Source organism: Leptidea sinapis, chromosome 6 (assembly GCF_905404315.1).
Source record: "Leptidea sinapis chromosome 6, ilLepSina1.1, whole genome shotgun sequence".
NCBI classification, from domain to species: domain Eukaryota; kingdom Metazoa; phylum Arthropoda; class Insecta; order Lepidoptera; family Pieridae; genus Leptidea; species Leptidea sinapis.
This window is the reverse complement of record NC_066270.1, coordinates 13,864,588-13,879,927: the sequence shown is the minus strand read 5'-3', so window position 1 is coordinate 13,879,927 and position 15,340 is coordinate 13,864,588. Positions and strand designations below refer to the sequence as shown.

The 15,340-nt window shown below is 35.6% G+C and overlaps 1 protein-coding gene across 1 annotated transcript in view; it reads left to right on the top strand.

The window, feature by feature from the left end:
- Positions 1 to 9,048: 9,048 nt before the first annotated feature.
- Positions 9,049 to 15,340, top strand: part of LOC126964982 (angiotensin-converting enzyme) — a 201,160-nt gene continuing 194,868 nt past the window's right edge. Inside the window, exon 1 of the mRNA XM_050808357.1 lies at positions 9,049 to 9,772. Coding sequence (XP_050664314.1) covers positions 9,149 to 9,772 — 624 coding nt within the window. The 5' untranslated portion in view covers positions 9,049 to 9,148. The remainder of the gene's footprint in view (positions 9,773 to 15,340) is intronic.

Below are 15,340 nucleotides of genomic sequence, written 5' to 3'. Positions count from 1 at the left end.
AACAATCTCTACCAGCAATAGCTAACAATGTCAACCAGCAATAGCTAACAATCTCAACCAGCAATAGCTAACAATCTCAACCAGCAATAGCTAACAATCTCAACCAGCAATAGCTAACAATCTCAACCAGCAATAGCTAACAATCTCAACCAGCAATAGCTAACAATCTCAACCAGCAATAGCTAACAATCTCAACCAGCAATAGCTAACAATCTCAACCAGCAATAGCTAACAATCTCTACCAGCAATAGCTAACAATCTCAACCAGCAATAGCTCACAATCTCAACCAGCAATAGCTAACAATCTCAACCAGCAATAGCTAACAATCTCAACCAGCAATAGCTAACAATGTCAACCGCCAAATAACCAAAACCCAAAGAATACTTAACTTCAAAAAACAAAGTAGTAGAATATGATGTCACCACGATTCAGAATTATTTCGATGAACGGAAGTGGCACAATAGGTTTTAGCCGTGACCTACCGGCGTCGAAAAATTCTAAAGATACGTGAGTAAGCCATTAGGGCTTAAAATGAGTTTTATTTGTGCAAAAAATAATCATAATGTATTAGACAAATGTTATTGGAGTATGTTCTAGAATCTAGATTATCGTATAGTACAAGTGTATTTTTAACGACAATAAGAGACGAGACGAGCAAGACGTTCAGCTGATGGTAATTGATACCATTGCCGCTCAGGATTCTTGAAAACCCAAAAATTCTGAGCGGCACTACAATTATTGCGCTTGTCACCTTGAGACATAAGATGTAAATTCTCATTTGCCTAGTAATTTAACTTGCTACGGCACCCTTCAGACCGAAACACGTTACTGCTTCACGGCAGAAATAGGCGCCCTTGAGTTCAGTGGCAACAGTTAAAAATGTTAATTTGTTTAAATTTTTCTCTTAATGATTCTAAAGGACCTCAGTTACTCGTATTAAAGCTGTTAATCCTGAATGACAAGCAGAGATTTTATTTTTAACTAAGACTTTATTACCAGTGGGAGGCTCCTTTGCACAGGATGCCGGCTAGATTATGGGTACCACAACGGCGCCTATTTCTGCCGTGAAGCAGTAATGTGTAACATTACTGTGTTTCGGGTTTGAAGGGCAAATGAGACTTAACATCTTATGTCTCAAGGTGACGAGCGCAGTTGTAGTGCCATTCAGAATTTTTGGGGTTTTTCAATAATCCTGAGCGGCACTGCATTGTAATGGGCAGGGCGTATCAATTACCATCAGCTGAACGTCTTGCTCATCTTGCCTCTTATTTTCATAAAAAAAATAAAAAATTGATTGATATTATACAATTACTAATAATGACAGTAATAACGACCATCATATTTACGAAGCATCCTTACACAAACAATGAATTCAAGCTCTAAAGGTTGATGCATCTAATAATTACGATAATTTATATTTATACAGTTTATTCTTTATTACTTACTATGCAATAATTTATATTATTTAAACACGATACAAAATTGGATGCAGCACCTTACAAACTAATCTGTTATATATAGGTACAGCCATTGTAAAATACTCTATTTGACTGAAAAGAGTGGCCGCTGAGTTTCTTGTATTCTGTTCTTCTCACAAGTACACCTTTTTTTCGACCATATTATGGTAGATTCAGTATAATAATATAAAGTGACGATAAATGAATAAAGTTTATTAGACTCTGGTTCTGAAGAGCTATCAATAATTGACTCTGTGCAAAGAAACGAAATAGCTTCATCCGAATGTTAAGTCGTTGAGGCCACAGTCATAATTTTATGATCTATATTCTCTTTGCGCACGAGTGACTACGAAACGGCCCTACTGTCAACCAGTAATGGCTAACTCAAGGTGATGCGAATAATCTATAATTCTTAAAGACGCAATCAACTTAATTTACGATGTCGTGAAATACGTTCAGTTAAGGAAATATTAAGTGTTACTGGTCAGTTATGATGTTCCTTTACTAATTGTGGAGTAAATATATACAAATAAACTTAGATCATGGATTGGTCTCCGTTGCGCTCCAATTAGATACCGGACTATCTAAGAACAATAGCTTTTTTATTACGGCAACTATTAGACGCTTATATGGCATTTTGACACTCAATGGCATCTTTCAAATTTTGTAATAATTTTACGCCTCGTGTAATTTTACATTGCAATTAATAAAATACAAAATACTTACTGATAATATGTGTATAGTGTTTCATATTTCTTGTAGTATTATTTTTACAAAGTATTGCTGCTACACCAGGCATTTTAGTTTCAATTATTAGCAAAGTTTAACAGAACATGGCAAGTCAACGTCACATATTGTTCGGGACTGGCTCCAGTACGCCCATTTGGGCGTAGTGTTAGTTGCCGCACATTGCGACGACGCCTGCGGTATCTAGTTGGAGCGCAGCGGTGACCAATATTTAATGTAAGCAAATAAAACTATAAATATATATATATATATACTAGCTGACCCAGCAAACGTTGTATTGCCGATATTAAAATCGCGATACAAAAGTAACTGTTGATCGTAGATGGGTGAAAATTTGAAGTTGTATGTATTTTTTAATACTGACTAATAAACAAACAAATTTAAAAAAAAAAATAAAAAAAAAATCGTGTGGACCACCCTTAACATTTAGGGGAATGAAAAATAGATGTTGTCCGATTCTCAGACCTATCCAATATGCACTCAAAATTTCATGAGAATCGGTCAAGCCGTTTCGGAGGAGTTCAAAGTGTAACACCATGACACGAGAATTTTATATATTAGATATATTAAAGTTTTTTTAATGTATATAAATAGCAAAATGGAACGCATAACTTTTATATTGGATATGATGAAAGAAATACAATTTTTTCAATACTAAACAGATATGGCTTTGATATATATTGACCCCACCATGAAACCGTCCAGATGTCCAAAAGTACGTTATCTTTTGCCTCATATAATTTACTCATATATATTCAACGCAAGCACATATTAAACGAACAGTTAAGTGCTGAATTATCATATAACACAGTTTCCCACGCTAACGGGCAGCGGAAAAAGGAAAATTACTACGCATAATATAGGGCGCGTTGACGATGCATCTTAAGTATCAACATATCTTTACTATCTCAGCCTTCAATGGAGGCTTGAAACGAATTTGTTATTCACTTGATAGTGGTTAGGACTTATTGCTTATCAACAATACATGTAATTTGCTATTTAAAAGGCATTTATTTTCTCAAAATTGATTCCTTTATAATTCTTTTTGATGTCATTTCTAACAACTACTAGATACTACTACTACCGCTTCGGAAACAAATGGCACTCTGAGAGAGAAGAAGAGGCGGAAGAAACTCTCCCAGCATTATTTTTTTGCGCTCTTTTCAATAAAAATATACAAAATTGTACAGTCATTTCTATCGCTATAAAATAATCACAATCTAGTCCCAGGCTGTCCGACCATTTAGATATTCAGGTGTGGAGTGATAGGATTTACGACAGAGCCATTTGTTTATAAAATATTTAAATTTATTTATAGATAATGCCTGAACAGTGGCTGGGACTTTATTATAGAAGTGTATACATTTACTCTTTAAGCTATTGTGTATCTTATGAAGCCTACTAGAATTAGTTACAAGCAATCCCTTATTTCTAGTCTTATAAAAATGAAAATCACTATTAAGAGCAAAAAGGTGACAATTTTTGTGATATTAAACGTATATATTTGGTATTCAAAAGGCTGTTTACTAACACAATTCATATATTAGATGCAGCACCTTAAAAACAATTTTTTTATGTATATTACAGCCTTTGTAAAATACTCAATTTGATTGAAAATAGTAGCTGTTGAGTTTCTTGTAACTGTTCTTCTCACGAACTCTACTTTTTCCGAACATATGGTATATTCAGTAATGTACAAGAAATGTTTATAGTGACGATTCAAATGCGCTTAAGGTAATCCAATTGAATTAAGTTTATTTGGCTTTATCTTTGATGGTAGGTGATCACCGCAGTCCATAATCTCTTGTGGCTCCAGAGCAAAGACAATAGTATTGCCGACTATTAAAACGTTCATATGAATTCGATAATCATAAACACATTAGCACGTGGTGGACGAAGATCGAACTGAGGACAGCTGCAACGTGGTGAAGGCCAATGATTTTAAACCGACTTCAGTTAAGGAGGAGGTTATCATTTCATCGGTATGTTTCTTTTATGTTTGTTACCTCAGAACTTTCGACTGGGTGAACCGATTTTGATAATTCATTTTTTATTTGAAATCTGGTGCTTCCCGTGTGGTTCCATGTTGTTACAGTGTCAGACAAGGTAGGTTTGTAAATATATATACATAGTTGTAGGTGAGATGTGCTTGTGTCGCACGCGCCTGACAAGGCGAGAGGCGAGGGTGGGGCCGCGACGGGAGTACGCCGTATCCAAAAATATCAATGATTGTAACTAGAATTAGATTTTATAAAAATACACAATTATTTTTATACTTTTTAGTGCATATTATATCTTTTGTTTTGGAATAGAGTTTTTGAAGTTACAATTTTGGCTTTATTCACCACCAACGCTTTAAACTATCAAATGAAAGCCATTAATCAATTTATATCATCAGCCATTATCGCGGGAGAAGAAAAAAACACGTAAATCAGGTCATTAAGATTTGAGTATGATAAAACAATCACCAATTGTAATTCTTGGGCCGGGTTGCATCAACTTACTCTAGCAATAACAAATGTGTTAAAGTACCGGTTAAAAAGCAAAAAATTGGGTTGCACCATTTGACAATTCTTAGATGACGTCATAACCGTAACCGTCCAATCTTCGGCGGTTAAATATATTGTTAAAATTAAATAGCTAAAAACGACTTGTCAAGAGTTTCAAATAAATATTCGATATTGACTTAATATTTCATTTTTACCTTTAACTATGCCAAGGAATTTATTTTTAAATTTTTCACCAGTGTGTGTTGCCAGTAATGACTTACGGTACGCATACGTGGTCGCTAACTATGGGCATTATAAGAAGGCTCATGGTCGCTCAGAGGGCAATTGAGAGGGCTATGCTCGGAGTTTCCCTGCGAGATCGAATCAGAAGTGAGGAGATCCGTAGGAGAACCAAAGTCACCGACATAGCCCAAATGATTGCGAGACTGAAGTGGCAGGGCACATAGTCCGACGGACAGATGGCCGTTGGGGCAGTAAAGTCCTCCAATGGCGACCTCGTACCGGAAGACGCTGTGTTGGTAGGTCCCCCACAAGATGGACCGACGATCTGGTCAAGATCGCCGGAATACGTTGGATGAGAGCAGCGCAGGACCGATCGTCGTGGAAATCTTTGGGGGAGGCCTGTGTCCAGCAGTAGAAGTCTTCCGGCTGATGATGAAGCCAAGGAATACGATGGTGCAACACATTCTGCAGTCTATGTTAAAGTCAGCGTAACTGTTAACATTAAATTTGATTTAAACCTTAACCTATAACAGTTAATGTGATGCAACGCAACCTAAGAGTTAAATTAGTTAAAAAGTCAGTAAATTACAAAATATTTTAAAACATCGCTAATTGCAAACCAGTGTTTGGTGCTTTGGATTTACCATCTTACAAAATACACATGTACAACTCCCAACTCATTATAATACTTTCGTTTTGTTGAAATCACCTACATACTGCCTGACACACCAATTACAAGCTTAGGAGTGGTCACTTATTGTGTAAGGTTTTAGTTACTTCACAATTATCAATTTACCAGTTTGCACAGGATGCCGGCTAGATTATGGGTACCACAACGGGGCCTATTTCTGCCGTGAAGCAGTAATGTGTAAGCATTACTGTGTTTCGGTCTGAAGGGTGCCCTACCTAGTGAAATTACTGGGCAAATAAAACTTAACATCTTATGTCTCAAGGTGACGGGCGCAGTTGTAGTGCCGCTCAGAATTTTCGATGACACGTATAATAATAATAATACTATGTCGTTCGAAACACCTCTGGAATTGTCGTGAACCTTCGCCCTCGGGACTCTATTTCTTAAATTTCAAAGTCAAAATTAAATAGTCAAATAAACTTATAATATTATATTTTTCTATCTTTAAATATTATAATATTATAAAAAAAAAATCTGAATTATTAAAATACGCTACCCGAACCACGTAGACCCTACAGATTTATATTTATAGTAGAGGACCCGACAGACGTTGTCCTGTACACACGTCTTAAATTTGAAAAATCGGTCCAGCTGTTAGAAGGAGTTCATTAACATACACATGAGCAGGAGAATTATATTATATGGACGGAATTGAGAGTCTAAACCAAACTCAAATTCACTGGAACACACAAAAAAATCATCAAAATCGGTCCAACCGTTTAGAAGATAGTACAATTGTGAATCTATACCATTCTCGAATCCACCTGAAGTCACACAGAAAGTTTCATTAAAATCGGTCCAGCCGTTTAGGAGGAGTTCACTTACAACAGAGTTTTTCACTTAATAATACATTTAAATAAAACACTCAACGCGTGTAATTGTAACTGTGTTTTTACAGTAGTTTATTATTATTTTAGCTAACCCGGCGAAGCTAACTGCGGTTGACAAAAATCTATACTCTTATTCCACAACTTTTGGATAGTTATAGATTTACGGAAAATAACGCCTAATTAAATCTAGCTTATGTATCTGGTTCATCATCATCATCATATCAGTCGGAAGATGTCCACTGCTGGACAACGGCCTTCCCCAAAGATCTCCTGCGCTAGTCTCCTCCAACAAATTCCGGCAATCATGAACAGATCGTCGGTTCATCTTTTGGGTGGGGGGGCCTACCGTCTGCGTCTTCCGGTACGTGGTCACCATTCAAGGACTTTACTGCCACAACGGCCATATGTTCGTCGAGCTATATGCCCTGCCTACTGCCACTTCAGTTTCGCAATCATCTACTCGTGAGAGGGTCCTTTGCACCGGATGCTGGCTAGATTATGGGTACAACAACGGCGCCTATTTCTGCCGTGAAGCAGTAAGTAAACATTACTGTGTTTCGGTCGGAAGGGTGCCGTAGCTAGTGGAATTACTGGGCAAATGAGACTTAACATCCTATGTCTCAAGGTGACGAGCGCAATTTAGTGTCCATCAGAATTTTTGGGTTATTCAAAATCCTGAGTGGCACTGCATTGTAATGGGCAGGTCGTATCAATTACCATCAGCTGAACATCCTGCTCGTCTCGTCCCTTATTTTCATTAAAAAAAATTCAGTCAAAATTTTGTTGAAGGGACCTTACCTGAAATACGAAACTCCATCCTTTTTAAATTTGGATATACTGTTTTTTGTACAGCTTTTCAAAAAAGTTTGTCTCAGTCAACGAGTCAGTCCACTATTACGGTTATCTTGAGATTCTATTGCTTATTGCAAGTAGAAAGTTAAAATAGCAAGTAAAAATAGAAAGGAATGGAGGAGCCCTTTACCCAACTGGGATCCATTTGAAAATGATGAAGAATACTAACATAGTGCATGCATTATAACTTACTAACATAAAAGTTAATAATAAAATAATCATGTTTGTCGACTAACCGTACTAACATACTAACACTAAAATTTAGAAATCAAATGGAAAATCATTAATAAAGGCTTTATTATTATTATTATTATTGCAATGAGCAATACTTTCAGCGCGTTGAAATCTTTCGATAGAGGAATCTAAATAGAGAAAAGCTGTATAATGGTTGTTTTTCTTTACTTCAAAATTATCTTTATTTTATTTTGCTAGATGGCACTGTTTCATACTTTAACTGAGCTCTCAATTGAAGTAAAAGCTAATTTAATCATAAGAGGACAATTTAGTTTATTTATTTATTTATTTATTTATTTAAGATTACCTACAGAAACTACAACATACATTCCACTATAATTACAGCATACTTAAAAAACTGATAATTGCGATTCTACTTACAGGCAATCGGACATGTATGAAACATAATTTTATATATTAGTTAATTTATTTTGTATCTTAAGTTCAAATATGGCATAGTATGTCCAACCCATATCAAAAAGAGTGGTGGCTGGAACTTACTAGATAATTATAAATATCTTATATATTCTTCTCAAGAGTTCTAATTTTTTTGAACATAATATGGTAGATTCAGTAATTTAATAGAAATATTAGTAGTGATGATTCAAAGCGCTTAGTTTAAGCCTATTTAAATAAAGTCTATTTGACTTTGACTTTGAAATAAGAAAGCTGTTTGAGTCTCAAAGTATATGTTACGATAATTGAAATGATAAATTTTTTGATTGAACTAACGCAATTTAATTTTATACAGTTAACTAGCTGACCCAACCGACGCTGTTCTGTCAATAGAAAAAAAAATATGATGTACCTACCTAAGTTTTCGGGAATAATTTAATCTTAAGCTATGGGAAATTAATGATTTTATATTATGTAATAATAAACTGATAAGGATTAATATGGTTAACAGCTTCTACATTACCGCTTTATCGTTGCCAATTCTTAAAGTATTAAAATGGATATAGTATCTTATCCTTAAGATATATGCTATCGCGGACTTTTCTGTAGAACTATATTATAAGATACACAGTTCCACCTTACATTAATCTTTTATATCTCAAATGGTTTATGCAGCGTTTCCGTTGCTCCCACAGCTCCCAGAACTAAACAAGCCATATACAAAAACCTTTCTCGAGACTCACGCTATCCATTGGTGAAAACAGCATGACAATCAGTGCAGTAGCTTTTGAGTTTATCGCGAGCAGACAGACAGACCGAGAGAGCGCACCGATCACCAGCTAGATTTGATAATGTTTCATGACTTTAAATTGATAATTATAATAATTATTCGCTATTGAATCTCATTACATTTCCATCAGTAATTAATCAACGGTATAAACCTCCGAAATCATACCGCAACTGATTTAAAAGCATAGATTTTCCTAGAGCCAAATCTGTACCTACAAGGCCTTCTAACTTTGTACTTGTGCGGACGAACTGAAAACAATGCCGATTCACACGGCCTGAGTTCAAACAAGCGACAAGCAAACACAGTTCTCGACGCGAGTTCAAACAGGTACCACGCACCATTGGTTACCAGTCGACACCTGATAGCAGACTTTATCTATCAGGGAACTGACCGCGTTCTACATCTATATCAGCCAGCAATGGCTTGCGTCCACACCAGAAAAATACTAGGCCTATGGCTGAAGTTCATTCTTCTCTCGCTTGCGTTTGCAGAGCCTCAACTAGACCTTCCGCAGTTACCGCAAGTCTCAAGCACACAGAGAAACCCATACAGTTATGGTGTATCAAGCACTCAACCTAATAACAATTTCGTTAGATCCTTTCAATACAGTACATCCCGCCCTCCGAGTTCAGTAACTCCTGGAGTATTCCCAGTTTCTTCAACCCCATTTAGTGGTATAACTCCTGATATTAGCAACAACGGATATCCAAGTGGATTTGGGAATGGTCAGAGTTCAACACTTCGACCTTTTGATGAGAGGAACCGCGATGATCGTATAGATATCAACAGTGATCCAAATTTCCGACGCAATGATCCCAATTTCGTTCGTGATGATCCCAATTTTGTGGGCGCAAACCCTTATGAATTTAATAGGGATTTCACGTCGAATAGACTAGATGATAGAGTGAGTCAAGTAAGCTTACATCAGATAAGGGATTTCCTGAAGCAGGCGGATGACCAGGCTTCAAAGGAATGTACCAATAATGTGGCAGCGCAATGGAATTTTGAAACTGACGTGAACGATGCTACACAACATGCAGCTGTGAGTATATAACTATTTATTCTCAATAAAAAAATTGATATTTAGATTTAAAATCAAATATTTTTATTCAAATAAGATAGATCTTTAATAACTTATTAAAATGCTTTCATTTTCTCAAAATTGATTCCTTTAGAAGTCTTTCTAATATTTTTTCTAATACTACTATCGCTTTGCAAGCAAATGGCGCTTTGAGAGAGAAGAAGAGGTGCAAGAAACTCTCCCAGCATTCTTTTTTTGCTCTCGCTTTAGATGATTAAGACAATTTCATTACGATTAAGTTTATAAATAAATTAAGGATAATGTTATCAAAACCATATAAATCATAAAAAGTCGCCATAAAAATATAAATCAATTTGGTATTTACAAGTATTTTAAATCATTAATTTGTACTTCCATGTATATACTTAACGTAAACTTCTGAAAAATTAAATATAATTTCAAGTAAATGCAATAATTATATTGTTATTGATTTATGTGTAGAATAATTACTGTACTTTGGAAATTTCATATCGCGTTATTTTACAGTGGAACAGGTTAAGAAAATATTAACTGAACTTTCAATGGAATTTATTTATTTAATCGCTCATCAAAAATTCACATTAAAAATATATTAATAACATGTAGGTGCAAAATTTATAAATAATCAAATTAAAATATAGATATTCAATAAAAGACAAAAAAACAACATATTTATTTAAATTACGTTTTCAATGTAAATGAATAAGAAAAATTCAATATTTTCGTACTATGCATTATTGTACTATACTTTTTAGGGTTCCTTACCTCGACAGGAAAAACGGAACTCACGGCTTTTTGTGCTACAAAAAACGTATATTTCAACACTCTCATGGGAATCAAAATTTATAGGGTATTTTGCGTTGACATAGAGCTATAAAATTCTGGAAGTAATACCGTATTTTACTTACTAAAAGTATAGAAAAAAATCTAGAAACTATACAAGCACGCAGAAACTTATGGAATTGTTGTTATTACAATAATTGAACAATTCAAAATAATGAAGATAATTTAGATATTATCAACTCTATCAAAGACACAATGCATGTAATATGCTAAAGCGTTGTTTGTGAGAAAAATTTAGTAAGTAAGGAATTTGTGTGTTAATCTGTCATAATATTTTCCACGATAACTAAAGAACTTTAAACCGACAGAATAATCAAAGGAGTTACTTATTTATAAAGATACATCAAAGGTACACACAAACAAGAATCTTTAAACGTATATATATCTCTACTATAATATTATAAATGCGAATGTAAGTTTGTTTGTTACGATTTTAATTATCTTAGTACGGAGACAGATTAGAGCATGAAAAAGAACATATTCTTGGCTTTTATTGCGAAAAGGAAACAGGGGATGGATGTTTGTATGTAAGTTAGTCATTATTGAAGATGACAACATGAAATTTTGTATTTAGGCACTTGATAAGAAATAAATAAATATTTGTCCTAGCGTTTTCCTAACTGTGTGATGATGAAATAAGAGAGGTAAGCTCGTATGGGAGTCCAAACAACGACACGTTTCCACGCCTCAATCCGAATTCGATTTTAATTATATTTAGTACAAAACAGACTAGACCTTGGGAAAGTATATAAGCTACCATTTTAAATAAGTCATGAAAGATTGCATGGGAATTCTTCATTTACGGAGAATAAAACCATGAAAGTTTGTTTTTAGGTACTTGATACGTAGTAAATATACATTTGCTCCACGTCTTTTTAACTGATATTATAATCTTATCTAAAGAAAGACAAAAAAATTAAAAATATTTTAAGTTTTATATAGACACTAGGCTAACCCGACAGTTCTGGCAATAAAATAAAAGATGTACCTAAGTATTCAGAAAAATTAATATAGTATTTGTGTTAATACCATTTACATTACCGCTTTATAATAGCCAATTTTTTAAGTATTAAAATGTATATATTATGTTATCCTTAAGAGTTAGACATAGGCCATCGCGGACTTTTCTGTAGACCTATATAAGATACACAATCCCACCATACATTATTTTGTTATATCTCAAAGGATAGCGTTTTCGATGAAAGCTCCCACATGGCTTATTTTTTTCGGTCATCTTCAACAAATTTCGTTTATGTTTGCAACCACGCTATCTATTGGTGAAAACAACATGAAATACGGTGTAGTAGTTTTTGAGTTTATCGCGAACAGACAGACGTGGCGGAGGAATTTGTTTTATAATGTGTAGTGATGTAGAGTCATATGCATATGCAATGTTTACGTGAACCGATATAGTGATGGGAAAATCAATCGTTACGATTTTCTAATGCCGTGGAAAGTTTTCCGTAAGAATGTAATAAGTCTGTCACATATAATGTTACACAAATAGACTTAGGCTGGGTTACACCACATTGGCTGTTATAATTAAAGTTTAAGTCAAATTTAATGTTAACAGTAACGCTGGCATAGGTATTTAACAGTTAAAGTTATGATGTCATCTAAAAATGGTGCAACACATGATCACACATCTATCAGTGGAAGGCTCCTTTGCACAGGATGCTGGCTAGATTATGGATACCACAATGGCGCCTATTTCTGCCGTGATGCAGTAATGTGTAAGTATTACTGTGTTTCGGTCTGAAGGGCACCGTAGCTAGTGAAATTACTGGGCAAATGAGACTTAACATCTTATGTCTCAAGGTGACGAGCGAAGATGTTAGTGCCTTTAATAATTTTTAGGTTTTTCAAGAATCCTCAGCGGCACTGCATTGTAATGGGCAGGGCGTATCAATTACTATCAGCTGAAGGTCCTGCTCGTCTCGTCCCTTATTTTCATAAAAAAAACACATTTTATGCTTAACCGGTACTTTAACATGTTTGTTATTGTTAAAGTTAGTTGATGCAACCACGCCTTAGAATATACCTACTTGCGTATAGAGATAAAAAACTTTAAAAAAAATTGCATATGTAATACAAGCGTGGCTGACTATTTACGACTTGTCCATCAAAATTTGTTACAGTCATAATTCGTTTAATTTTCTATCTTGCTGAGATATATTCGAGGTGCTTATTAGAAAATTGACTGATTGAGATGTAGCTCTTTGAAATCTAACCCTTACTTCTGGTATTAAAATGTATAAATTTAATTTGAAAATTAAACTAAACATAGATGAAGAAACAACCTGAGAGTAGGACAAAAAATACACGATTTATTAACGATACGTCACTCGAACGGTTGGCTTAGTGAAAGAGCGCTCGCACGGAACGGGAGAGGTCACGAGTTCGAGTCCCGCGCTTTTTATAAATTTTGTTTTCCTTACCTTACCATAAAAATACTTTTTTGATTCTCTTAATTCGATTGATGTCACATGCATAATGGGGGCTCCAGACCACAAAACCGAAGTCTAGCAACGAACGAAGTAAACTAAAATATACAATATTGTAGGTGATGCTCTTTTTAAATGGCTTACACGTAAGTAAAAGGAATCCCAATTGTTTAAATGATTTTTGTAGTGATCCCACTTTCATTTCGAGTGATATTTACGTATTTCATTAAACAATCTCATCAGGGGCCGAGTCACCAAAGGAGCATAACAATTTGAAGACGAAACATTTCTGAGTGGGACGTATCGCTTAATTAAACCATTTCAAATTGTATAAAATAAATTTACAAGCTCTTCAAAGTTATTTAGTTTGCTAAACTTCACCATCCACCAAATTAATAGTATCATAATCCGCCATGGGGAATAGCGATTTCCGGGATTTGTCATTATATTTTAACTGTTTGTATTCAGTATTTACGAGAGCTCGAATTGTGGGGGCCCAGTGCCCTATGAACGGCTGGATCATTTGGCGTTGCGCATTTATCACGGGGAGTGTTCCAAAGAGCTGTTTAACCTGATTCCTGCCGCCGAATTCCACCTTCGCACGACACGCCACAAGTTAGGATATCATCCCCATCATCTGGATGTGTGGCAGTCCTCCACAGTGCGGTTTTACAAGTAGCTTTCTTCCACGTACTACAAAGCTGTGGAATGAGCTTCCTTGTGCGGTGTTTCCGGGACGATACGACATGGGTACCTTCAAAAAAAGCGCGTACACCACCATTAAAGGCCGGCAACGCTCTTGTGATTCCTCTGGTGTTGCAAGAGAATGTGGGCGGCGCTGATCACTTAACACCAGGTGACCCGTACGCTCGTTTGTCCTCCTATTCCATAAAAAAAAAAGTGCCGTATGATGCAAATCCTCGGGAGAAAGCGGCTGTATAGTACGGTTTATTTCACAATGATTATTACAGCCGTTCAGCTGATGGTTATTGATACGCCTTGCCCATTACAATGCAGTTCCGCTCAGGATTCTTGAAAATCCCAAAAAATTATGAACGGCACTACAGCTGCGCTCGTCACCTTGAGACGTAAGATGTTATGTCTCATTTGCCCAGTAATTTCACTAGCTACGACCTAGCCTTCAGACCGAAATACAGTAATGCTTCCAATTACTGTTTCACGGCAGAAATATGCGCCGTTTTGTTACCATAATCTAGCCGGCATCCTGTGCAAAGGAGCCTCCCATTGGTAATATTAGGTCAAGAAATTTGTTATTGCTATTCGCCTCGGTATTGTATTGTTTTAATTGTGATAAGCTCATAAAATCAGTAGTGGAACAAACTAATTCGTCATTGGATAATAAGTACATACTGTTACAATCATCTTAAGGCCTTACCTTACCCTTAGTAACATTAAAGTCACCTAATCTTATATCTTAAAACGAGCAATACTTGTATACATATATATATATATGAAAATATGGGACGAGAAGAGCAGGACGTTCAGCTGATGGTAATTGATACACCCTACCCATAACAATGCAGTGCGGCTCAGGATTCTTGAAAAACCCAAAAATTCTGAGCGATGTTAAGTCTCATTTGCCCAGTAATTTCACTAGCTACGGTGCCCTTCAGACCGAAATACAGTAATGCTTCCACATAACTGCTTCACGTCAGAAATAGGCGCCGTTGTGGTACCCATAATCTAGCCGGCTTCCTGTGCAAAGGAGCCACCCACTGGTGAATATATAATCTAAATCTCGGAAACGGCTCCAACGATTTTCATAAAATTTAGTATACTTACAGGGGATTTCGAGGGAGATAAATCGATCTGGCTAGGTTTGAATAAAAAAAATTGTGGTTTTATCCGTGTTTTACAGCCGTTTTCAATAACGTATCTCTCGTTACGGATACATTACTGCCACCGGTTAGTGACAAGTTCTTATCTATCCATAGTTATGTCCAATATAGCTATATTTCAATACTTTATGTCTATAGGTTAATGAAATGTAAGTAAGCGTAAAAGGATAGATTTGCCTTATCTCTAGTAAGTTAAACTAAGTATAGATAGGTTATTGAAAACGGCCGTTAATGAGAAACAGCTACTATTGTAGCTCTATGTTATTACATTAGAATACAAAGGTAAATTTCGCCACACATTTTTGGATTATCTGGACAGTGGAAGACTCCGGTTCGAATCCAGATGTCCCAATAGTTTTTTTTTGTGCAAGTTTTATACATTATTAAAAATCCGAGCAATGGTC